The sequence below is a fragment of the Poecilia formosa genome, unplaced genomic scaffold (assembly GCF_000485575.1).
Source record: "Poecilia formosa unplaced genomic scaffold, Poecilia_formosa-5.1.2 Scaffold90, whole genome shotgun sequence".
Lineage (NCBI taxonomy): Eukaryota > Metazoa > Chordata > Actinopteri > Cyprinodontiformes > Poeciliidae > Poecilia > Poecilia formosa.
The window spans coordinates 858,045-884,596 of record NW_006800029.1 but is presented as its reverse complement, the minus strand read 5'-3'; the positions used below and the strand labels follow the sequence as shown (position 1 = coordinate 884,596).

Below are 26,552 nucleotides of genomic sequence, written 5' to 3'. Positions count from 1 at the left end.
ACTATTGGATAATAGCTCTGCTAGAGATGACAAACCACAGGTCAGATTTGATTCAAAGTGCATCAAATGCCTCATGGCGTTCGCTGAACTGCACTTTGACCCTAAGCTGACAAGTTGTCTGCTTCGCCGTGTCACAGCCAACATGTCGGTCCATCCATCCAACATTCCTGAGAGAGCAGGGTGAATGAAGGACAGAGAAGAGGAAGTGTGGAGGGCAAGATGAGTGACACACATCCCATATATTCATGATGTAGGGGTTATATAAACAGGAACCAGTCTGGTAAGAGAGTTACTTTTCCAGAAATGATGTGCTCCCTCTTTGAATATGCACTCAGCATAATTAGAAATCACAGTGAAGTAGCTCAATCTCCCAGAATCATCATTGCATCAGCCGTCTGTCTGTTTACAGCGAATCTAGAGTTGGTAAGCAGTGTGCATACAATTAGAGTAAATGTCAATATCACTTGTTGTAAAGATTTTATGTGAGCAAAGGTAGAAAAATGCTGATTGGCTAAAATTCTCCCTTTCTCTCCTGACCAGCGGCGTCCAGCTTCAGTTTTTGCCGTGCCTCCCTGGAGCACACGGTGTCTGCTGAGGAGCTGAGCTACCAGCTGCCGCGTCGGGCCGGAGGCAGCAACCTGACCTGGCACGACGGCCGCGGCCAGAAGACAGCGCACACGCGCACCGTCAAATTACTGCAGCAGCCGGGCACAGAGGGCATCCAGGTAGAAGCATTTCTGCACAAACAGAGCAGAAGCCGAGTGCATCCGGTCCATGAAACTAACCCCAAGTGGCGGTTTTGCTCGCAAAATGAGGTCAAACATATTTCGGCAATCAAGTGCTCTTTAAGATTATCCCTTATCAGAAATATGTTTGGCATTCTCAACCATCTTTTTTCTTCTTACACCCCACTGCTCGCATCCACTTCCATGTCCCACTCCAGTGTCCTACAGTCAATGCAGTAATTTCCGATTTAAATATCAGAAACAAAACATTTTCTCTCAATGAAAATGCCAAGCAGTCTCCTTGGCTTTTAGCACCACAGATCAGAGATAAACTTCCGAATATCTGGGTATTGATGTGTGGCTTTGGTAGGACCTAAATGCATATTAGACCGAAGTGATTACGGACAGATTTTATTAGTAGTAAACTGAAAGGAACCTAAAGGAACTCAAGTAAGCGCAACAGAAGAAACCAGCAGTGAGACAAAACGGTGATCATAAATACTGTGAAAGTGTTGTTAGTGGCGTGGAAACCAGGTGAGAGAAAGTGCTGAGCAGGAAGCCTAACACCAACTTAAAAGCATAAAATTACAAATTTAGCTTATTTTCACAAGATTGTGAATAAATGTTAAAGTTGTGGCACACCAGTACAGCCACAAGATCATAATAGTGCAAAAGAAGCATCTGCATTGCTTACTTCAGTCATTGTTTATATCCGGTTTTATCCCATCTGTCTTCTTCTGGTCAAAAATTATGATACGTTTCATGTCCATGACATAAAAGTTGGACAAAATGTGATATGAACGTTCTGACTGATGCGCCGAAAACTCTCAGATATCGTATCTGATTTAGTACCACATGTAAAAGTGGAATAAATCACATCTTTGGGGGGGTGAAGCGATTGGAACTGGGCCGTTCAGACTATCATGAAAAAGTCGGGTTTGGATCATCGGCATAAAAAAAAAAAAAATCATATTTTCGTTGCATTTTCCTGTTGTGTGAATTTAGCCGTACTTATAGGAAACAGAAAATCACCAAAATAAGTGGAATTTAAGGACTTAGATTTTGTTATCTTTTGCAAGTTTTAAGAATTATTAACCAATTGAAAGTGATTCTGAAGTCCTACCTGGAGCCTTATGTAGTACATTTTCTTATTAGTTCAGTTTCAAACCAAATTGAGAGATCTACTTGTGAGATGTCATTGGAGATGAGCCAAAATGTTCAGTATCAGACGCGCACGTCCCCAGATCAAATCTCAACCTTGCCAGAACGCTTAACAGCTACCAGCTTGTACATATTGCTCCCTGATCTTGGTTGATTTTGCAGTGGGAGAACCACCAGAGAAGAACGGGTTATGTAACAGTCGCACAAGTGCTGATGTAATGGTGCTTGTGCGGTCTAAGTGAGTCAGAAAGCAAGAGATGATGTTTAATGTTAAATATGTCTGAAATATTTCTTTATTTTACAGATAAATGTTTCTCACCAGGGATTTGAAAGCAATGAGTTTAAACACCAGATATAAAACTCATTTGAGTGCCGTCAGGCATGTGAGGAATATTTAGTGGCTTATCATCGTAGCGATTCCATGCAGGGAGCCTCTCGCACCATTTAGTTGGAAACACTGCTTTATTGAAACTTTAATTCCTTCCAAAGCAAATGAGAAGTGAATCAAAATGAAAAATGACTATATTAGAGCGGATTGAATGCGTCGGACCTAAAGCGGCATGTGAATCAACTCCCTCTTTTCCATTTAAATATTCAAATGACAGAGAGCAGATAGCCCCGTGGATGTCCTTTCTTTCGTTTTTCCGACCGCTTTTTGAGAAAGTTTGTTATTCAGAGGCTGCAAAACATGCACACTGTACTCGGTTTGTTTAATAATTCATAAAAGAGAGTCCTCTTAGCTGCAACATCTGTAAAAGGCTTAATAAGAGACGAGTGAAGAGCTGTTTCCGTGTGATTACACAAAGCTTGGATAATTAAAGCTCCTTTATACCATGAGAACTAAAGCTTATCACTTCCTTGTGGCGACAAGCTTCTTTTTGCATTATTTAACAAATGAGAGTGGAGTCCAGCTCCACGAGGTGCGTCTGCGCATTTTCAAAACACCACGGTCTCCGCTCATATAGCTGTAATGATAAGAAACGCGTGTTTATTGGGGTGCAAGTGTGCGCGCGCGTGTATTGTGTTAACTGCTTGTGTGTGCATGCGGTCCTCTCAGGACGGATGATTAGATTATTCTCCATTAAACTGGCTGGGCACACACAGGCCTTAATGAGGGAGCCGTTTAAGTAAAACACGGCTCAGTTTCTGGATGTAAGGTAGGACCTGGGGAATCCTTCTTATGTGCTTAACAAAGCTGATAAAGCACGTTATGCATCGCTGTGCAAACTCCCAGGCAGGGGGTGATGAAAGATAATGATGGGCGAGGAAGGAGAGGTGGTGATGGTGGTGGTGTTTATCCATGCACAAACATGATTGTTAGTATCAAAGATGTCCACAGCCTCTAAGTGTCACTGGTTCAAATAGAGTGTAGCGACACATACGGTCACTAACAACCATATATCCTGTTTTCGGTGATTTAGAAGAAATAGGACAAAGGTGTAAGCTAAACAAATTACAATTATCCAGACCATCCAGTAACAAAATTATTTATTATTCTCTTTAACTGAGTTTAACTGTGTTTTTGGTTGCTGGATGTGAACCAATACACCGACCTCTCTGCTAGCTGAATTATTATTTTTTTTCCAAATAATGAGCTACTGTCTCATCGGTGCACCTTCTGTGCCGACCGTGCCTTGGCTGCTGTTTGGATAACCAGATGGGGGCTAAGGGAGGGTTTTCTGCGCGTGGCTCATTTTGCTGTCTGCCACACAGCTTGTGGGTGAACGTTTAGATGAGACCGGGGACTAGGTGGAATAACAAAGACACAATTTAAGAAGTCTCCTTTTCTCTGAAGCAGGACTGAGCTTGTTACAGGAAGCAAAGCTCCTTCTTCGTGCGCTAATTTGCTTTGCCTTGGTGGGCGAATAAGAAAGACTGCTCTGTGATTATTTTTTCCCTTCTCATTACCGAGTGCCGTGGCTGACCTTTTGAGCTGACACTGACACAAAGAATTGAATTAATGGAGAAAACACACATGCATGTAATTTGCAGTCCTTTTTTTTATTATTATTAGAGATGACATCTTTTAGTCAACTCTTGTCTGTATTATCTCTAGTCTACTGTATTCTCACCACAGTTCTAAATTTTTTCCGTATAAATATTTACAATGTTTGTGGGGATTTTTTTTATATTTAGTATTTTACCTTTAAGTGATGGTGTTTATGCTGCTTCTCTCTTGGCAGAGGGCCATTTCTCAGAATGTGAGTGGTTTATATTATTATGGCTGGTTTATACGCACCATTTCTGTTCTTTCTAGTGACATGGAAGCACATGCTTTTGAGGAGCATTTTCTCTTGTTTAGTTTTGGAGCTAGGTAAAGTCTGAAAGCCCTTCAATTTTTTTTTTACAAGCATTTGCACGGTTCAGTATAAGTAGAGAAAAAAACATTTTTGCAAAATGGTTGGAATCGACTTGCGAAAGCCAAACTTTGCAGTTAAAATTTAAAATGGGAACATACTATTTCTAAATTTCTTCTTATGCTCCCAGTTGTTGACAGGTTTTTTTTCTGCAGCGCCGTCCACTGCAGCTGCCCTTATGACATGACAGACAGAGATTAAAGTCTCAGTGGGATAAAACAAAGCATCTTCCTGACTCTCCATTCAGTCTACCTGTTACCTGCCGAAGGTCTGGCTCTGTCTTGGTCTGTCGAAGCCCAGCTAAGTCACAGACTTTAATAGTTTCCGCCATCTGTGTTTCCTTTGACGTAATTGCAAACATCCCACTGATGATAACAAATTCCGTCACTTAGTTACTGCATTTGCATCAAAGAGCTTTGTATTGTATTATTTTGTCTGCATATGGAGTCACAAAATCATGGAAATCACACAGCCACCTGCAGGGAACCTCGTGGTCGACTGGCTGACGAGTTCTGTGAAGCTAATGATCACCTCGGTTGTTTAAAACCGCGATGATGAAGTGCAGAAAACAGACAGACACACACACACACACAAAGAAAATAAGAGCTGCTGGGCAAAGAGCCAGAAAAGCTTGAGCCTATATTGTCCTTGTCCTGGCACTCAGTGATGTGTTGCACTCTTCAAGACACATGTTTGACTCATGCTAAATAGAGAGCTTTGCGAAAATCCCATCTGGCTCTTTGTCCACCCACTGAGAGGCTGCTCATATTTGCATGAGTGCAAACCTTTTTAAACACTCAGAGTCCCGGGGACAGGCGAAAACAGAGCTGCACAAAAGCTGGCCGAGGTTGACGGTTCACACACTTCCACAAAGTTACTTACACAAGAACAGTCAAGTAGACACTTGACAAAAAGCCACTGGAGCATTTACAGAATCACCATGACACACTTAAGCAAAGGCATGAGACTGGACTGAGCAGGGCGAAGTAACGGGGTGCTAAACGGTGGAATCGACGCTGCCAAGAAAAGGGGAGCCGAGGAAAGTTTCTGTGCAGAGAGGGACGAGGGAGGAAGGAGGATGAAGGAGATATGTCGGATCATATGTCATGATCTGCCAGGGTCTTTGGGATCAGAGAGACAGATTGCAGATCCAACTCTATAATGACAGCAGAGCAAGAGTTCGATGGGCACCAAAGATTGGGGAAAGGGAAGGAGTTGTTTGGTCAGACAGCAGATTGCAGGGATGATAGAGGAGGAGTGTTTAGTATCCTGCTGAGGAATGAAGTGGCACCCGGAGAAGATTTACAGCCGAGAGAGAAAGTAAGAAGGCAGTACATGATATGCATACCACAAAAAAATCAATCTATTCATCCTTGTACAGTAGAATTTTTACTGCTGATTAGCATTAGATCAATCGTCAGTCTCACGCAGGGTCTAACAGACAGCCATCGGAAGAGGTGTGTTATCGGTTGCAAAGAATGAATTTAGCAGATTCTCCACGCTCTCTTGACTTCCAGCTAATCCCTAATTAACTACACACGAAGACACTGCAAACACACACACACACGCGCGCACACAAAATTACTAAGGGAGGACAAAGCTCACAGAAGTCAAGGTAATGCACAGACCGAACAGACGAGAAGATGGAAAAGGAAAAAAAAAAAAAGATGTGGAGTGAGAGTGTCAGGCGGAGCAGCCTGAGATTTATGTGAACTGAGTGGAGGAGGATATGGGACATGATAGATCAAAAGGAGCAGTGAATGGCAAAAAATGCTGTTTCAGTACACAAACAGAATGATCAATGGGAGAGTACTGAGAAAGTCAGAGTTTGGGATGGATGGGTGGAAATGCACAAAAAAATACTCTGAAATACTGATATATAAACCTGCATATTTTTTATCCAGAATTTATTGGAGGGCTGCAAAATAGTTTCAAATGATCTAACCATGTTTGTTTTTAGCCTACATCAACCAACTCCTACTTTGAAAGCTTGACACTTTCTCCTTTCTGGAATTCATTCGTAATTCTTTGAGTAATACTGTACCTATTAAAAAAAAAAATGCAGTCAGACCTTTTCAACTATTTCACATTTTCCTCATGTTACAACTTCAAACGCCAATGTAGTTTTGGGGGAATTTTCTGGAGCGAGGAGATCAGATGAAAGGCCCATGATGGAGGAAATACAGAAATCCACAACTCAGGCGGGAGGATCTGTCAGCTGTGGGTGCTGAGAGATCCATATATGTGGCCTTTATGGAAGAGTGTCGAGAGGAAAGCTTTTGTAAAAAGAAATCCATAAGAAATCCTATTTATAGTTTCCCTCAAGCCATATAGAGGACACAGTAAACACTTAGAGGAAGGTGCTATAGTCAGAGAAGGAAATCAGACATCACAGTCTATATATTTCTGTAAAAATAATATTGCTTTATCTTTATAATGAAAGTGGTGCTGGCAGCATTATGCTGTCGGGATGCACTCTTCATTACAGAGTTGATAGGAAGATAGATGGAGGGCGGTACGAGAAGAAATCGTGGCAGAGGTTCATTTTCAGCAGAACAACACTTTAATTACTGTTATTGTCTCCAGTTATTTAACACCTTATTACAACCAATCAGGAGCTTCGTTAGCTGTACAAAGCGTGCTTGAAATAAAATATCTCTGATACCTGGTCTGATAAAGTTTCATTGATTATTTCTGTGCATAAGCTGTATTTTTTTTATTCATTTATTTATCTTTTTTTGCATAATGTCTTGAGACATTTGTTGTGAATTGGCGTTATATAAATAAACTTAGTTACCAAGTGTTACATTAAAAAAACAGAATAAGAACCTGTCATATAAGAGTTTGTCTTTCTCCAGACAGATTCACATTTTTCTGCGACTGCCAGCTTTTTTTCCCCCCCTTTTTCTTCCCAGTCCATATCATCAACATTTTATAGACCGCCTCAGCAGATGCAGCCTCTGCCGGGCCCCCTATCCTTTCCGTCGTTCTTCTATATGTAACAAATGAGGGACCTCCTCCAGCTGGACAGAAGTAGGTCTCAGGAGGAGCTGGGAGGTAGCAAAGGGTGAGCAGAGACGAGACAGAGCTGGCCAGAGGAGATGCAGTCTGATGGATGGCCAACAAATGGAGCGAGAAGAGTGAGGGATGGAAAAAAGAGAGAGACAGAGGGATGATTGGGAACTATTATTCCATTTCCCTCTTGTCTGGCTTCTTGATGATGAAGGCCATTATTCACACTCAGAGTATAGCTAACTCTTCAGCTCACAGCATTCCCTCCCTTTTCTGTCCTATTTTATATGCGCTCACCTTTTCTGTCTGTTTCACTGAATGCCATTTGCTACATTTTGATTATAAATGTACACGTAAATCTGAAACAAACGTAAACCTATGTACTTTATTACGTCTGCCATTATGAACATTCTTAATCCATATAATAACATGGTTTTGGGTGACAGCTTAAACTTTTCTAGAAAGGCTGAGAGAATAAAACTGTTCCACACTGGGTTAAGTTATTTGGTTAATTTTACTCATTTGCAATGTCAAAATGATAAAACTGTCTGGTTTCCTGTTGTATAAGCAATAATTATCCTCTGTTTATCTTATTTAATCATCCAGAGGAGTAACCAGTCCCACGTCTTCTCGAATTCGATCCCAGCTAATGACTGGGCTCAGCTGTACATTTTCTGACGCCGACTTGCTCAGAAATATGTGTGTAATTGGAAAACAGGCACACTGGAGAGGGGAAATGCAGATGTTTTCAATTAAGTCCAATAAAGCAGATCACACTTGGTTGACCAGCCCTTAAGATTCGATAGCTTATTAAAAGGGAAGGTAATTGAAGCTGCATGTACAAATATACAGCGCTTGCTGCATGGGAGCCAAATTGAGATGTGCAGCTTTTCTGCAAGCTGACCATTCTGTTCTCAGTGAAAGTGTGTCTGTGTTACATTTGTGCATATGACATTTCAGCATACTTAATCTCATTAAACGCAGTCAGCTATCGAGCGCAACATTTGGCAGCCGTTCAGTGCTTTTCCGCTGAAAATAAGCCAAAGTCTTTGTTTTAGAGTCAACTCAGCCAGAACATAATTGAATGGATTAGCTATGAGAGTAAGTAACTTCTAATGAGAACTGAGGGGACAGGGTGATCGTTGTGTTTTCTGGCCTTCTGAACCGGTTGTCACTTTGTAATATCCAAATTAATTTCCTGCAATCGACTCGTGCAAAGGAAGGGCCTGCGTTGGCTTCAAGCCCGTGTCGGTTAGTGAGCGGAAAACAAGAAATGCAAAAAGACAAATGAAAGTGAAACTGTTAGATAAAAATCTTAGAAGAAACACCGTGAGCAGTTTATGTTTTAGTATTTTTTTAATACAGCGTCCCTCTTAATCAGGGGTTGTGAGGTGAACATAAGACGCTAATTCAAATTTAATTCAACATCTGTTTGCCTGTTTATGCCCACAAGCTTTCAAACCTTAATCTCACTAATGAATCAAGCTGCATGGGAGCTAATTGTGTTGATTAAATTTGTTCTGTATAAAGCAAATTATACCAATTTCTTTAAGATTATACAAGCAGAATAAATCAGAAAAAACATTTTTGGTTTGGTAGAGTTAAGGAAAAGTGTCAGTCAATATTGCAATTTGTTGGCAATTAGATGACTGTTTTCCTATTACTATTTTCCTGTCTCTGGTTTACACTACTGGGAGTAGTTTTCTTTAAAATTGTGGTATTTGAATGCATCCCTTCATCTTATTTCAGCATGATGTGACAATCCTGCATGGTGAAATGAGCTACATCAGTTACTGCATGTGCAGTTTAACTGGGAAAACAGAGCTGTGTTTCAAATCTCGTATGAAGACTGAGATACAAACATACTCAGTTGCTGTTTTGTGTTTCAGCTGCATCCGGGTGAAGCCTTCACCGTCTATCACACCAGTCCTACGCTGTCCTGTCTGTCCAAACCTGTGGTGCTGTGGACTCAGCAGGATGTCTGCAAGTGGCTGAAGAAACACTGTCCTCACAACTACCTGACCTACGTAGAGGCCTTCTCCCATCACGCTATCACAGGTGCAACACATGGCAGAAAGATGCAAGCACGCCGTCTTTGCAACGCATTAAATGACATGAAGTAACTGTGATCGTTTGTACTTTTTTGTACGACTGTACAAAAAATGTGCAGTATCAAAATATTATTGAATATTAAGTATTTTTCTTAGTATTGTATCGAGTTTGAAATTATAGTATTATGATAAGCCTAGAAATGTTTCAAATTGGTGTACCGCTTTTACCAGTGGGTATTTGTATTTCTATGAGAATATTACTTCTGAGTGTTCCTCAGAGTAAACTATCTTAGAAATTATTCCATGACCTTTAGAGGTTTTTTTTAATACACAGTTTAGATGTATTTTTCTATTAAGGCACATTAAATGAATGCATTAAAATGCTAATAGGTGTCACATGGGTCTTTTTTTTTATCCCACAACATAGTTTTTCAGCTTGAAGGGGATTTAAACTCAAAAATCTGCAACTGAGATTTAAAGTCTTCATTGTGAGGTGACTTAAAGGATAAAGTCTCTATATTAGGTGAAGATGGGCAAAGCTGCAGAAAGAAAACAGAGTAATAATAAGAGTGTATTTGTTACAAAGTAAAAAAAAAACCCTACAAAAGCACATGCAGGCACCTCTACATTTAAAAACATACTGCCACCAGATCCAGATCCAAGACTTGCACACATTTCTTCCAAACCTTGAGAGGCCAAATAGTATTTCATGGCTGCACAGAGAACAGATTGCTGAATGGTGCCGTAGGGTCATTCACCACTCAAACTACATTTGCATGTAGGCTTTTGAGGAGCCACATGCTGTATGTACACATTTGCTTTAGGGTTAACAAGCTCGACAAAACTGCACCGACATGGATACAGTTTATAGAATTTGTCGAAAAAGAGGCAAGGAAAACGGCTCAGATCTCATGTGCTCTGTGATGCCAGTTTACTTAATGTTATTATTATTTTCTTTTGCTAAATTGCCAAATGAGTTCTTGTTTTTGGAGTCGTCATGACACAATTGCACACAAAAAAGTGTTCTACATAAACCCGCATGACTTTTGTGTAAGATATTAGCAGCTCCGTGCTAGATTCTGTTTTCTGTACCACATTAGACCAGTGACCCAAAAGTAAATGTATCTATTTCAGTCTCTTTGTTAGGGCACGGTTACAGTGGAACAAAGCTGCCTGAGGACAGTAATGGAGTTTGTTGTTTGTATTTACATTTGTGGTGTGTGTGTGTGTTACTTAAAGAGAAATCAAAACGGTTAACTTGCCGTGTCTACAAACCTTAGAAAATTACCTTTCAATGCTGGCATTGTTCGTGAAGACTTAGATTATCAGACTGTCTGTTATGTAATTTTAACTTGGTTCCACCACACAGTACATAATGTTTATATTATATATGTATGTAGTCTGCATTTACTTAATATCTATACATGCTAATTATTCTGCCATTTAAAGTTTCCATCATATACTAATTCCTTAGCTATTACTAAACTGTATTAATGTGTATATAGACTACCAAAGTAGAATACAATCTCCTTTTCTGCTTATCTTTTTCCAAAAGGCAGAGCAGGGAAATGCATATTAATAACCGTGTGAATTGGGATGGAGACCACATGTTAGTTTTGCATTAAAAAACTAATTTGAGCCTGAAGCACCCGCCAGACTTGTTTGTAGCTACCTCTTATTTTTTTATTTATTTATTTTTTTTAAAAAGCGCCAAAATAAATCTGTATTCAATAGCGGTGGCATAATCCTGCTCTGAAAAATGTTAAAAAGTGCAACTGTTAATTTAAGTGCTCTGATTCAGCGGAGGGGAAACTCATTATGAACTGATTTTTAGGGTCTGCAAAGGCTAAAAATCAGCTTAGCCTTTGCAGACTCTTCTTCAGTTGTTATTCATTGTTTTATAATTTTATCATCCGTCTAACCAGGAACTGCCTATGCCTTCATATTTTATATATTGAAAGTACTCCAACCATGTCTCCTGTGAGCTCTGTAAGTACATAGCTCACTAAAAACATGGTTGGAGTACTTCACTTTAAAAAGTACTTGAAACTTTTAAAGTTTTAGAAGATACTCATATTACATTTTTGAAACTGAAAAGGATTCTTTGCTTATTGCTGCCTCAAACCAAAATAAGAAAAATAAAAAAGAGTAATTTACATATTTGTATGTATGTCCCCTGATTCAAGGATTCTGAAAATGTATCAAACTGCGACCTATGTGTACCCATGTGTGGCATAATGGTGCCTAAAGGTTGAGGTTTGGAGCACTGAACTGCTACAAAATGTAATAATGACATATATTTGATGCGTAAACTCTTTTTACTTGCTTAGTGGGTACGCACACATTTCTAAAAGATTTTAGAAATGTAATACTTAATGTTTGGCTTCGGGAAAAACAGGAGTTCATACGATTTAAACTGCTTTTCCTCTTTTATGCAAGGAAGTCTTTACCTTTCTGCATTTTGGATTGCTTTTCAGACCACTTTAAGAGTCATTATTGCCCTAGCCAAGGTAGAATTGCTTCTCATTTGCCCAAAGACACCATTAATAAGCAATTTAGTCTGGAGCCAAATTGAGGGAAGCGATCTCCATTTTTAAAAAAAGGCTTTTGTTTTTGTGTCTCTTTTCTCCCTTTGACGGCATACTTTCCCTATCTGCAGGCAATTATTAGGAGCTGCATTAAGTCTGTCTGAAGGGAATTGATTTGAGCTCCATTCATCTGCTTTGTCTCGTTTGTACACACTTATTCACAGCGCAAGGGCAGGGGGTATTCTGGGACATGCTGGTACCGCTGTTGGCAAGCTCTACAAACGACGGGGCTTTTGAGAAGGCGAGGCAAATACGTTAATGAGCGTATATACACACAGAAACTAGTTCATTTCAGTTTGAAAAACATGCACAAAATAAAACGTGTCTTGTTTAGCTCTCAAGAGTTTTTTTTTTTTTTTTTGCACAAAAATTGGTTATTAGATACAAATTTTCTGACACAGTAAGACAAGCAAATAATCATCCTCTGAACAGCATGAGCATACAAAGGCATAAACACACCGTATAGCAGTCGTGAAAGCTGATGCGTGTCACACTGCTGTTTCCCTTAAGGGAGGGGAGTTAAACTTCATCAGAGGTAACAATTGCATTGTTTATACAGCAGTTCCATACTCAAGTCTTGTTCCATCCAAAGTTTTATATAAAAATTGCTCTTTGAAATTATGTTTGTTGTCTATTGAATCCTTCATTCAAACTCAATGCACATTTTTGACAGAGAAAGTGTATTCGTACCTTCTGATGTATTTTGTTTTATCCCATTTTGTCATTTTACAAAGAACCTTCAAGTATTTTGTGAAGATTTTGTGTTAAACCAACAATAAGTAGTACATGGCTGTGAAGTGGGAGAAAGATATAAGGTTTCCAAAGTTTTCACAGACAAACTCTGAACAGTACAGAGTAGCGTACATTTGTATTCTTGCCCCTTGAGTCAAATCTTTGTAGAACCACTTGACGCTGCAGTTGGACTTTGACTGGGCCATTCTAACACACATATATACCTTGATTTAAACCGTTGCTTTGCAATTTTGGCTGTATGTTTAGGGTTGTTCTGCTGGAAAGTGAACCAAATGTTTGCAGCATCAAACAGGTTTTGTGCAAGGATTGTCCTGTATTTAGCTAGACACAATTGCACGCTTAAGTTTTCAGATTTTTTTTTACAATTTCTCCATTATATGCAACTTTATGCTGGCTTATTCCATAAAATCCCCCCCAGAATATGGTTATAATGTGAGAAAGTATGAAAAGGTTTGAGAGATTTTAACATTTTTGCCCAAGAGGATTGTTGTATGAAAAAGTGCATTCGAATAGATAGCCTGAGTTTGATTTGTGACAGTGGCACAACATTGCTCAGAGATCTATGCTAACGTATAGTGATAAAAGAAAGGATTTATTTACTTGAAGAATAATACAGTTCTCTCTACAAAAAAAATAATGTACTTGTCCGTTTAAGTCCTGAACAATTGAAAATCTAACAAGCTTTTTATCCAAGGCGTCATTTTTATCAGTTCCAAAGGGATGAGGGCTGCTTTGTTTATCGTGTTTGGGTTTTTTAGTCAATTGTTAGGGGGTTTGAGGCATGTTGTGTATTTCTTTATACATAGCGTAAAAGAACTGCATCCAGTGGGACTATTAGGGGATCCAGACAAACCCAAACATTCAAACCCTCAAAGCTGTTTTGCACTCTGATGCCAGTCTCATAAAATATGACTTCTGTTTCTCTGTTAAGAAAATTTACTCGTATTTCATGGACCGGGAGACCAAAGGAAGCTGAAAGCTGCCTTTTGATTTTTGTTTTTGTGGACTATCTCTGTTTTATCCCACTTCTGTCTCCACTGCCTCTGCATTCAGACCACATGCAAGCTTACAGACTGCCCAGGGAGGGTAAAATTGCACTAATAAATAGAGCTTGTTATGTGTTGGAGATGAAAGTTCATACTTTTGCAGGAGTTATTTTTTAAAAATGTACCTAAAATAAGAGATTAAATAAAAAAAGCAGAATAAGAACTAGTCCAGCGAAGCAGAGGATGTGCAGATATTTAAACGGAGGAAATTGGAATGAATTGAATGATATGGAGAGGGAGCCACATGAGTAATGAGTCCAATTATGTTTTGGATGTCGTACAGAGCTGCTGCAGGTATGATGGATTCCTCCTCTTTGCTGTGCAACTGAAGGACACACTGTAGCTCTTGTTACCACAGAGGTATCTGTTCCTTTTTTGAACCTCCATGCAAATAAGCTTTCGTACCGTTCCCGTCTACAGAAGGTTTTAAATTCTGTTTACACTGGGTAATGATATGTTAAATGTTTGTGTCCTGAGGGTTAATTGCCAAACGCTGTCATAAAATCCCACCACAAAAAAAGATCTAGCTATTCATTAACTGTTTACCCCTGCTAAACAGTTAATGAATCGCCAGATCCTTTATGTAAATTATACAGTAAGTCTGCGAGCTCAAACATGAATTACTTTGCAGTTGATTGTAAATGTGACATCTGTGTTTGTTTTCTTTAAACAACCATGTGCAGACCTCAAAACACGTAGTTCTATATTTTCACAAGTTTTCTGTGTAATTTATGCCGTACCTCTCATTTAGACCTGCAGTTTTGCAATATTCTATAGAGAAGTGAAGAATGTTTAATCCTCACTGATGCAGTTTTGTGTTGTTAAGCAGGTCGACATTGAATTGCCATGACCTTCAGACAGATGGTACACATACACTCAATATAAGGGTGATTGCCGTATTATTATTTTAGATTATAAACACTAACTCTCTCCCTGGTAATTGGTAAGTAAGTTAAATTGATTGCTTCATTGGCATGGGTTTGGCTTTAATTCGTTGTTGACAAATTTTCCTTAGAGGTTAGGTCAGACCTAGCCTGGCCATTGCCTTCCTGTGCAATTTCGCTCAAATAAAATCTTTCTTCCAGAACAGTCTGGGCTTCTCCCCCACCCCTCACTCCCGTTGGTAGATTTTTTACCGGGCCAATCGGCAACCAGCAGGAGAAGTTGCGAATGATGACATTGATTTTGTGTGCTGCTTTAGAATTGTAGTCTGCCTGAAGCTTTAGCAATGGCAGTGGAGGAAGTGAACAAGAAGACTTTGAATTAATGAGTCACATCAACATGTAATTTCCCTTTGGGATCAATAAAGTATTTTTGAATTTTGAATTTGAGTTTTTGAACATTAACAGCTGCCTCGTTTGGATCGGCACTTCTCTTTTCGCTGTGAAGGATGGTTGTTTACCGCGCCGGTAATTTCTGGTAAGATTCAGAATGTACGTCACAGACAAAACTTAGCAACTGGGTAAAATGTAAAACCTTGACACAGTCCAGGCCTCCAGGAAGCAGTAGCTGAGAGCCCAGACCCTCTGTATGAAACTAATGGCTTAAGACTGAGGCCTGGTTTTTACCAGGCTAGGATAATCTTATCCCTCTTTTTCTAATTTAGACCCAGGTTTGGCCTGGCTTTGGGTTTATTGTTCTTTTGGAACAGTCAAGGGTTTTCAAGCTTTATCTGGCCTAAAGGTATGGATTAAGATATTTGGCCACAATACAATAATCATGTTTGACCCTCTCAAAGTGAGGCTTTCATGCCTAGAAGGAACCGTTTTAATTGCCAAACATGGTGGTGATAGCTGTCATGCTGAGGGTCTGTTTGATTACTGGTGATGCTTTGCTCAAAGCATATAGAGCATTGAAGATGAAGGATCATCTTCAAAGTCTTCAGCTTCACCAAAAATAAATGACAAAATAACTGGAAACATGTTTATGACTTAAAAAGTAATTGTAGTTTTCTTTTCTGCAAATTGTTAAGGGACATTTGCATTTGGGTGTATGAATATTTTAGTCTATTTGAATAACTGGTATGGATGTATGTATTGATGTATGGATTAGAAAAATCTCCAAGAAATTCACCAGACTTGCATACCAAGTTCCCTGTTTCTTTCTTCTTTTTTTAGAAATGATTGAAGTCTCATGTTGTATGATGTTGTCATCTTGGACAAACAACATATTAATTGCATAATTAAAAAGAATCAAAGATTATTATGACATTCATGCTGGAGATGGGGGTATGCACAACTCTGAAGAGCATTGTTAAATTATTGAGAATCCACACTGACAGTCAGAGCAAAAGAAGATATATCAGAAAGTCGAGGACAACTCTTAACTAACTCCTAACCTCCTACTGGCAGGACGGGCGTTGCTGCGCCTCAACGGGGAGAAGCTGGAGCGGATGGGAATCGTCCAGGACTCCCTGAGGCAGGAGGTCCTCCAGCAAGTCCTTCAGCTGCAGGTCAGAGAAGAGGTCCGCAACTTGCAGCTCCTTAGCAGAAGTAAGTGACCACCTTAACTCTCTGGTTCTGGTTCCTGTGCTTTGTTTCAGTGGGAGAGGGAACAATAAAGTCAGACAAATTGGTCTGAGATTTATCAAAGTGGGAGGAGGCAGTGGGGGACCACGCATCCCTGCTGCGACACGCGTGGAGCCGGCCAAACAAGCGCAGTTGTTTGTGGTTTTACTGGTGGGGGTTTCAGGATTTACTGCGCTGCATCTCAGCAAGAGCTTCATTGACCGCTTTTACTACCCAGCCACAGGGAAACAAGCCCAGGCAAACTCTGACTTCCTGAATTTTCGTCTTGTATGATGCCTCTTCTAAATAACATTTGTGTCCTTCAGGTTGTGCAGATTGAATCAGGGTCTTTTATACATGTTTATTGATGAGACCAATGCTGGGTTTGCACTCAGGTTCAGGTTTTTCCATTAGGTATGATGCATTGTAAAACCCTGATCGAAATTGAGCAGTAGAAGTGTTTTTGCTGAATACATGCTTAGAATCAGAAGAGGACAAAAGAATTTAGGGTGAACTGCAATAAGCTTCTAGATTTTGTATTTCTGAAGCTTGTTTTAATTTGTTCTAAGGTTGTTTTGGTGCATGCTGAGTAAAATAGTTTTGTTTTGTTTTTATTGCAAACATGACAAAAATTTCTAAAACAAATGCGGTAAATGATCAACCCTGCGATAAGTTTAGGTGTGCCGCTTCTAAAATATATATATATATATATAAAAATTTCTAAAACAAATGCGGTAAATGATCAACCCTGCGCTTAGTTTAGGTGTGCCACTTCTAAAAAAAAATATATAATATTGCAAGGTTTTTTTCTGTGAATATTTCATTATGGGCTGATACTGCAAACAGCTAATCAAGTAATAAAGGTGGTGTTGGCTCAAAGGCATGCTCACAGTTTCACTTCCTAAGCTGCTGATGCTGTTGCAATTTGCCTTCTGCATATCTGCCACAGACTGCTTTGCAGTAACTTTTAAATCCACACACTGAAGACTTTTGTTAAATGTGAGTTTGCTCTTTTCTATTACAGCTGGTTTCAAGTAAATTTTCACATCCACACCCAGAATTGGACTAATATTATTACTTTGTAGGGATAAGATGAGTCACCTTGGCTAACGTATTCTGTTTTTAAGAAAACCAGCCGAAATGGAACAAGACAGTTTAGAGATTTTTTTTTAAGTAATTGTCAGCGATGCATGAGCCAGATATTGTAGCATATTTCTTCTTCTTTTTTTAAGTTATGTTTTTGTTTATATTTTGTTCAGTAGATGCATTAAAACTTGGAACTCCCAATTTTTTTTTTCTATCAATCAATCTGCTAGAAACATAGTGCTGTGAAGCTCTTAATAATTAAGTAGAAAGCAGATAATAGCTAGGCACAGTGTAAACTGATCATTCATGACTTGGCTTATTTACACATTGTAGAAATATTGCATGTGCACTACACTTATAGATACATTTCTCTCCAACTCCTTAAACTAACTTTCTACCAAAAAAAAGTCAAAGTCACATCTTTCCATCTACTTTAATTGAGTCGGTGTGCACATGCCTCCTAATGGCACAATTCACAGTGTAAGGAGTGCTTTTGATGACCTTCAAATCACCCAAGCATGTTAGACAGAATTAAACTCAAAGATGCGAAACAACTAATAGGTAAGGGGAGAGTATTAAATTGCTGTTAGACACCTCCGTTAATTGGGCAGCGCAAACGTAATTTCTCAGTTCATGAGGCTTTAACTCGGAGCTACAAGGGCAGGCTAATTAGGGGACCTGATATAGCGCTTGGTTTTCACAAGTTTGGAGAAAAATGAGAGGTGATAAAGGTGTGTGGGACATTCTGGGAAGCTGTGAGGTGGGGTCATGAGACAAGGAGTGAAAGGTGTTTGATGTGAAGGTTGAATGAGGTCAAAGATTTAAATATAAAGAAAGAAATATAAAGTAATTATGTTTTATAATCCACCCCGCTACACAGTTATAAAATATTTGCTCATTAAATATAACTTGTTTTCCCTCACTCATGTGCTGATGGGGTGGAGGGTGCTCAGGGTTATGCCCAAAGAAACTTTGGCCTGGTTGCGTTTCTGATTCAAATGCATCCCCACTTTTCCATCAGCTCATTAATTTTAATAATCTAATATAAGTCATACATTATGCAATGTGTTGTATTTTAAAAAATTAGAAAACTAATTTCCCTTCCTCTTTACACCCATTGACTGCTTTGTGTCGGCCTATCACATAAATAGCCACTAGAACACAGCGCAGTTACCATCTATAATATACCAAACTGTAAATGTTTAAAGAGTTTAATTTCTGAGATAAAAAAATATTTGAAGATAAATTCTTTGCCAGTTTCTCTACTTATATGAACTTGATGTGAACATTTCTGTTTTGTTTTTTTTTCTTGATTTATCTGAGCTGAAGAATGCTGTTCACATAAAAATAGCTGTAAAATGTCAAACTTGGTAGGACTAGGCTGAGAAAATGTGAAATGCTGTGGGTATGACTGTGTTACGTGGACGAGAGAGAGCGAAGACGAGCCAGCTGGCTGCTCTGTGCTGAATACTGTGGAGAGGCCTGGTCATGGTTAAATGGAACGATAAGAGCATGAAACAAGAAAGAAAGAGGGTGTATTCAAACGGCAGCTCACACACATTTAGGCGTTGCACTCGCACGGCTCCGCACACAACTGCAACTTTTCTCCCTGAACGATTCTTCTAATACGCTCACTCTTCTGCAGTGATTAAGTGGAGCCGCCATACCACCTGTCAGGCCTGATACATCTCCAATGGATTTACCAAAAATTGAATATTGATCTCACAATAAATTTTGCGAAGGGAACGAAAATACAGAGATGCAGCTGAATTCTCACGCAAGCTTGTCTCTGATATGAGCCGTGACACTTTTACAATGCCTCCGCGTTATTCACATCAGGAGTGTAAAAGGCTTTGTGATGCAAAACCCTTTGCAAGAAGCAGAAATGCTGCATCCAGCTTCTTTTGACAGATGGCACACAATATTAAATTACGCCTCACTGAAATGACCAATAAAAGATTTGCATACACGTTCAGATCCTCCTGAGTTTATTGCACTCTTTAATAAAGACTCATTTTAAAGAAATGTATCTTTTTTTTTTTGTCAGGGATTTGCTTTTATTTTCTGCAGACCAGTGAAATGTCTGCCATATAGATTGACCGGTAAACTGCAGAAGAATAGTTTACTGCAGCATCACTTACACGGCTTTTCTTTCGAGAGTGGTTGTGCAAGTTCAGGCTACCATGCAAATGAAAATTATGACACATCTGGTCTAGGTTGTGAAAATACCTCACTGAGGATAGAGTAGCAAAAGAGCCAGCTGCCTGGTTATCATAAGGATTAAAACATTTTGGTTATGCCTAGGTCACATATCGGCTCCAATAACTCCGATATTTGCCTTTGCTTTTCTGTGTTGGACTCAAAAAATAGGGGGCTTTGATGTATGATTTAATTTGTATAACTGCTTACAGGTTTTCTTTAGATCTATGGAGGCTGAACTCCACTGGTGTTTACTTGCTTACATTTGTATGGTAAGTCAGAAAACAGGTGAAGCAGTGAACATGTAATGTAGTTCTGGTCAAAAGTTTTTATCCACTCATACACTTGAAGGTAGTCTTGTTTTTGTGTTTTCATTAATTTGTTTAAATCATTCTGTTTCTGGCTAGTCTGACTATACTAGCATACTATAGTAAAACTATGTTTTGCTGTCAGTTTGAATTTACTGTCTATTGTGTGAGATGCATACAGGGTCAAGTGTTCATATGCAGTGGATATCCACTGAGATATGAATGGATAAATGTCCATGCAGGGAAAGCTGCACGCATCTGCTTTTCTAACCATTTAAATCGATTCTGGAATAATTCTGTGTAATTCTGATTACTTCATTGCTAAATCAACGTCACACAGCTTCTTTTCTTTATTTTATGGAATTCTCAAAACATATTGATACAGTCAGAAACATTTGGAAGGTTGTTGACTTCACATCAGAGCTGAAGTTAAATGGATATATGTACAACTCATACTCCAGAAAGCTCATATTCATCTTTTTTTTTCTTCAACAAAGCCTTGTCATCGATTTAGAAAACCTTTGCCATTCTTTTCTTCTATATGCATATTGTATTATTCTATTTTTAGGAACTGTTTTGAAAGGTAAAGTCGATGTCTTCCATAGCCCAGAGCCACAGCGCTCAGAGAATAGGGAGCAATGTGCGAGGATTTTTATCTGGAAACTTTTGGGACTGAGGATTCGGATCAAAGGCCAGAGAAAAATCTGCCTTCCTTCTTCTGCTGAGGAACTAGCTTTTGGTTTATCTTTATAATATACTGCCAATAGCTCTTCGCTGCTCAACATATCAACATCAACTTTTGATCAAAGTCAGTCTGTGTTTTTGTGTGAAGCCATCTGCCATGTACAAGAATCTTAGCTAATTAGGAAAAATTAAAACGACTGCAAAGATTGTCATTAAAACATCTGATCTTCTCCCACCGCAAAAAAGATGTGTTGCCTGTACTGATTTGCTGAGAATACTGAAACTTTTCAGCTCCAAAGCTCTTCTGTTGTAAGTAAAAAAAAAAAAAAAAGAAAAAAACAGGCAAAGAAAATTCAGCCTCCGCATGTAGAAAGATGGTAGAAACATAAGAGTTTTAGCTGTAATTGCAGTGAAATTAGATTCTACAAATTATTTTCTCAGTAGGGCTTAAAGGCAGACCAAACTTATATAATTGTAATAAAAGATGTAAACTGCAACTTTGTAATGGTGTTGCTACTTTCTTTCGCATTAAAACAATCTATTAACATACAGAAAATGTTATGGTTACAATACGACAAAATGTGAAAATGTTCAAGGGGTTTGAGTACTTTTGCCACTCTCGATTAATCGTATGCTAATGTATTCCATGACGAGACATCTCGGAAAAAAATAAATAAATAAAAATTTTTATGTGTTTTGCTATTGATCTTTTGTTATTGTATTCTAATACAGAGCTGATTTACAATTTCTTGGCTTATTACATGCAACATTTCCCATAAACTGTGACCATCCATAATAATTACTTGAAACAAAAAACACAGAGTTTCTATAAAATAGACGTCCGTGGAGGCCTCTGGCCACCAGTCGATTAAAAGCCTGACGTGGGAACAGTGAATCGCTTCACTTGAAAACAGCACTGTTTCCATGTGAGGCCTGATGATACACTCATTTTTTTCTTCCCCCCCCCCTTCTCTTCTCTCCACAGCCTCCTTTGGAAATTTCTCTTAGCTCATCCCAGGATGTGCTTGGCAGTCCTTCCCCTCGTCTCTTGTCACAATACATCTCCAGGAGCTGCGGAAGAGCTGCTATCTCCAGATATGTGAGCGGCGAATCAACGAGTGAAAGCAGGGGGAGGACGAGCCTATAGACTCTATGCCAACTGGTCTGGAGGATTCCCATTCAATGCAGCCAATCTGCTTTACAGGCACTATGACAAAGACAAAGAGCCGTTCAAAGCAGGGAGACCCTCTGTAACCTAATGATGCAACGGAAGATTATCACTATTCCAGGCTTGATCCGGACCTGGCACTGGTGGGATCATTACAAATGTCCCTTTTGATTTTCATTTCGATTGAACCAGCCGGACAGACACTGACTGAAATTCAAGTCTGAAAAATTGGATTCATAGAGATCCACTTCGATTTAGTTAAATAAATAGTTCTGTGGAGCAGCTGTGAGCAGTTTGAGTCTTGTCTGCAGCATTAGCTCTTTGAACAACTTAACTGTGGAGATCTGGAGGGTAGTTTTACCTGGAGAGTCAAACTAACTGCTGGTCAGGATTTGCCTAGTTGAAAAGCACAAGAACTTTGATCTTAAGAATCCTTGTGATTCATTCAAACACTGCTTTAGATATGTGTGTCTGTGTCTGTGAGCCACTTGGCGATAAACAGTTTTCACTACAGCCTCATTGCAACTGTAACGTGGTGTTCATTCAAAAAGAGAGAGAAGGGGGAAAAAATAATGTAAAAGTAAGAATTAAGGAATTTTTCACCAGAATATCTCGTTTTAAGTTCTTGTTGTTTCTCAGAAATAGTTTATCCATACACGAAAGACAGCACAGCAGTGTCTTATTATTACGCTGTACTTATAAAAAAAAAAGCAGGCATAGATGTTGTTTTTTCTTATTCAGCTTGTGATCGGTCACTCTCTCTGTCTGCAGTGTGCTTTGTTCACCCTTTGCATGCATGGGAGTTTTGTTTTTCAGCTCGGCGCTCTCTCAGCATGATTACAAAAACTTGAGCTCCATGGGAAAGCTAGCAGGGAGCTACAGATGACACTCATGCTGGCATTTATTTCCATATTGTAGAGGTATATAGTTATTTACACTGATGCACCTAGTCAAGTACAAGTAATGTAAAACTTGTTTAGCCAAGTACTTCATGTTGTACAACCTTGAAGAGTAACTGTCTGATGATTTAAAAAAAAAGTAGAGCAGTGGAAAAACAACTACAATGTAACAGTTTATGTATAGAGGTGTCTGCTGCGGGTAAGACATTGACTGCTCATAACCTCTGCACAGAACTCCATAGAAGAAATCTGAACTATCCCTTTAAGACCACTACACCAGTGATTATTTTACATGTTTTTATATCAAGGAATTCTGGGTTAATTCCTTGAGTCATGGTGTACTAATGTAAAATGACGGAAACTTTCCATCTACAATACTATGAGATGAATGTCATTCCCACAATATGTATTGTGACTTCTCGGCAGTGTAGTACTGAAAAAAAATGAACCTTTATATATAATTGAGTGTAGTAGAGTAACACACACTTTAATTTATGTATTTGTGATTTAATGACTGATCAAAGGGTTTCATGGGGTTAACACAATGCTCGCTAACTGCATAGGTCTGATAAAGCAATAATTTGAATAGCTAGAGGTAAATTGGAAAGGACTGACTGGTAGCTAAACTATTTCCACAGAGCTGTGAAGGTCTGCCGAGGGAAAGAAAGTCATTTGTGTGTGGATCTTTATATTTTCCATCATTTGTCACTTGGGGGGTAGGGGGGGGGGATACAACATCCCTCTGATGTATTCTGTTCGGTTTCTTTCCCGGAGATGACACTGAAGTTTCTAAAGCTCAGAAAGCAAGACTGCCAACAATGACAGCAAGCCAGATACCAGATTCCCTAAGTGACTGAAGCCAGATCTGCAGATGTAATTCTAGGCAGTAACGCTCAGCATTGCAGAATGATGGTTCTCATGTCACATAAATGAATAAAATAAACAAACATCCAGTGAAGAAAACTTGCCCGTCCAACAGCCATCCATGCATCCTTTAGCAGGGAGCCGCAGGGAAAAGTGAGTGAGTGACTGTTAAAAGAAAGAAAACGCACTGTGTAATTTTTAGTAGACCTAATCCACTGTAAATATCAACGCATTCGGTTTATGTTCACTGATCATCGATGAACTGTTTCAGACGCAGAAAAAAGTACAGTTCACTCTGCTCTACAGGTTCAAACATAAATGTATGTATGGAACACGACGACAGCTGTTTTTGAATAAACTTATTGAGAAAAAAAACTGTTGGCCCTGATGTACTGACATGGTGTATATCTGTTTGCAGGATTAAGTTAATAGTTTTTACTGAAGTGATGTTAAGACAACCGCATGTGATGCAAAACTGATACTAGAAAAATCATTTTAACAATAGAAGAAGGCAGAAAGGATAAAAAGAATCCTCAATACAAAATTTTTCTTTAAAAAAAAGTGATTAAGATTTTGTTCTTATAGTACAGAATCCTTTACTTCCTTTTCTTTAAACATGTTTGTGCTATCTCTTTGTCTCTTTTTTTTTTTCAGTTGATGAATATTTAAAGTTTGCATTGCTCTCATCAAGGGAAATAATGTCCTTTAATTGCTCAAAAGCTAAACTCGTTCATAAACATAAACAAAAGAAAAGTTGGTGCACCATAATTTAAAATTGGATACATAATCACAGTTCCTTCTTTCATTTTGCAATAGACAAAATGAAATTAGTGAGAAGCAAAGTTGTTTCCCGGTTAATTGCTTACATTAAAATGAGTTTTTGTTTTTATAAAATGTTGCAAGTATAAAAGTAGTCATTTGCATATTCAGTGGATAATTTAGTAATAACATTTTAATTTGTATTTCCCCCTCCAGTGTTTCCCATTATATAAATTAGTGTACTAAAAATATATAAATATATATTTATCTGCAAGTAGAGATGAAATTACTGTGATGGTTTTGATATTCATACAAAAATACAGCTAGAGAACGCATTCCAGTGAATCACAAAGTCTTCATTACACATCAATACATTTAGAAACAGTTTGTTTTGGAGGACTGACATGATTCATATCAGTGGTTGTCCTCAACTCCATCCATCTTCTAACCTCATTTAGCCCAGCAAAGGACCACCAAGGCCTGCATTTCTCCAGTGGTCCGTGGGCAAGAAACGGGGTTCAATTTAGCAATCTATGAAATAGCAAACATAGGCAACCGGAGACACATTATGCACATCAGTGATATTTAATGCAACGTAAGTGAAAAGCTTACATGCGCTACTTAAGCGACTTAATGTAAGATTAATCCTGGTCTTTCAATAATGCATTTGACCCCATCTTTTTTTTCAGGGTGGACAACAACTTCAGTGAATTTCCCAAGCAGGCATATGTTTGAATTTCACTAGTTTTTTTTCTAGTCAGAATTATACATACAAGCCCAATGCACACACCTGCACTAATATTTGGTTTAATGTTCACTCCACCACTTTTATATAGCCCTACTTTAACAATTCCAAAACAATATTTTTTGTGTGTGTGTTTGTGTGTGTTTTGGATCACTACTTTGTTTAAACACCCAATTGTATTAAAGTTGAAACTTTCTACTTGCTGAGCCGAGTCAAAGAACTTGGAAGTAGTTCTTTGTTTTCAGCAGATCCATTCATGTTGCTTCGTTTTCTTAAAAAAGAAAACAAAAACAAAACTTTCCTGTAAAATAATTCCACTAGACCCCAAGCCAGATGTATTTTATAATTCAAAATATGCCTCAATCTTCCATCTGTTCCGAAACATTATTCAGGGTGCCTGAGTCACAACTTTGACTCTGTGAAAATAAAGTGTTGCCTAAACAGATGTTGACTTTGTCTCTCGCTGACACATCATCGCACGCATTCAGAACACACATACACACTCAAATAGATCCAATTACTGCAAGGCATCAAGCATCTCACCTGTTAGTTCCAGGGCACATGTATGATAAACAGATTCAATGAACAGTGACCTTCTCAACCTTGGTAGGGGAATAAATCTGCATAGCAGATGGTTGGATGCTTCAGTTAATTGGAATCTGGTTATTATTATCTTTCTCTTTTTGTTTTCTTCTATTTGCCATTTGGAAACTCTGCTTCCACAATGGGAGCTTTTGTGACTGTTCTCGAAGATAAGCCAAATGCTGAGACCCGTGCTTTTTCTGATTCATTGCTATTTCCTTGTGACTTTGATCTGCTGGTTCTCAATCCTACGACAGCACAGAAACTGAGTGTGAAACACTCCTATGTCTTCCATCTCTCCTTTAACAGCTGGTTGACTGAAGGCTCTTGGTGGTATAAATGGCTCAAAACTGTATTTTTTTCATGAGGAGCCAAACTGTCAAGGTAGTAATGAGAATGATGCCAGTGCGCTTTGTGGCTTTTGATTTGAAAAGTTATTAGGGAAAAAATTATCTATTGCCAGTTAAAAAAAAAAAAAAAAAAGACATGATTGTGCTTACTCAGCTGATAAGGAGAAAAAACATCTGTATCATGCTTTAAAGTATTATTCACAGGTCAAACAGTGCCCCAGAGTGAAGTATTTATCAGAACCGATTAAAAAGGAAGCGTGTATTTTATATTTAACTTGATCAGCTAGCAACTCAAGATCACCATAGACTTGATGGTTCTGCTAGTCATCACTTATGAACAAATATAAAATATCCCAAAATTTCCTGAACTGACAGGAAATTTTGGGTTCGTCAAATCAATCAAGTTTATTTGTAGGGCACATTTCAGCAACAAGGCAGTTTAAAGTGCATTACATCATAAAACTATACAAAGTTGTAAAAAAAACAACACCATGCAGTCAACAATTGAGAAAACCAGTAAGATATGCATCCAAATCACAAGTTTCGAAGTCACAATGTTTGTTTTGCCTTTTTACTCTGAGAAATGATTGAATTGTACTGCCCTCTAGTGGGTGATTTATGGTCATAAACCTTGACTGAACGTGTTGAGACACATAAAAATGAATTATTTGTCGAATAATAATAATAATAATAATAATAATAATAATA

The 26,552-nt window shown here is 38.6% G+C and overlaps 1 protein-coding gene across 1 annotated transcript in view; it reads left to right on the top strand.

Annotated features, from left to right (window-relative positions):
* The window catches only part of samd10b (sterile alpha motif domain containing 10b), a 56,465-nt gene extending 33,690 nt beyond the window's left edge, over positions 1-22,775 (top strand). The window contains exons 2-5 of the mRNA XM_007557650.2: positions 541-725; positions 9,145-9,313; positions 16,045-16,185; positions 21,463-22,775. Coding sequence (XP_007557712.1) covers positions 541-725; positions 9,145-9,313; positions 16,045-16,185; positions 21,463-21,485 — 518 coding nt within the window. The 3' untranslated portion in view covers positions 21,486-22,775. The remainder of the gene's footprint in view (positions 1-540; positions 726-9,144; positions 9,314-16,044; positions 16,186-21,462) is intronic.
* The last annotated feature ends 3,777 nt before the right edge of the window (positions 22,776-26,552 follow it).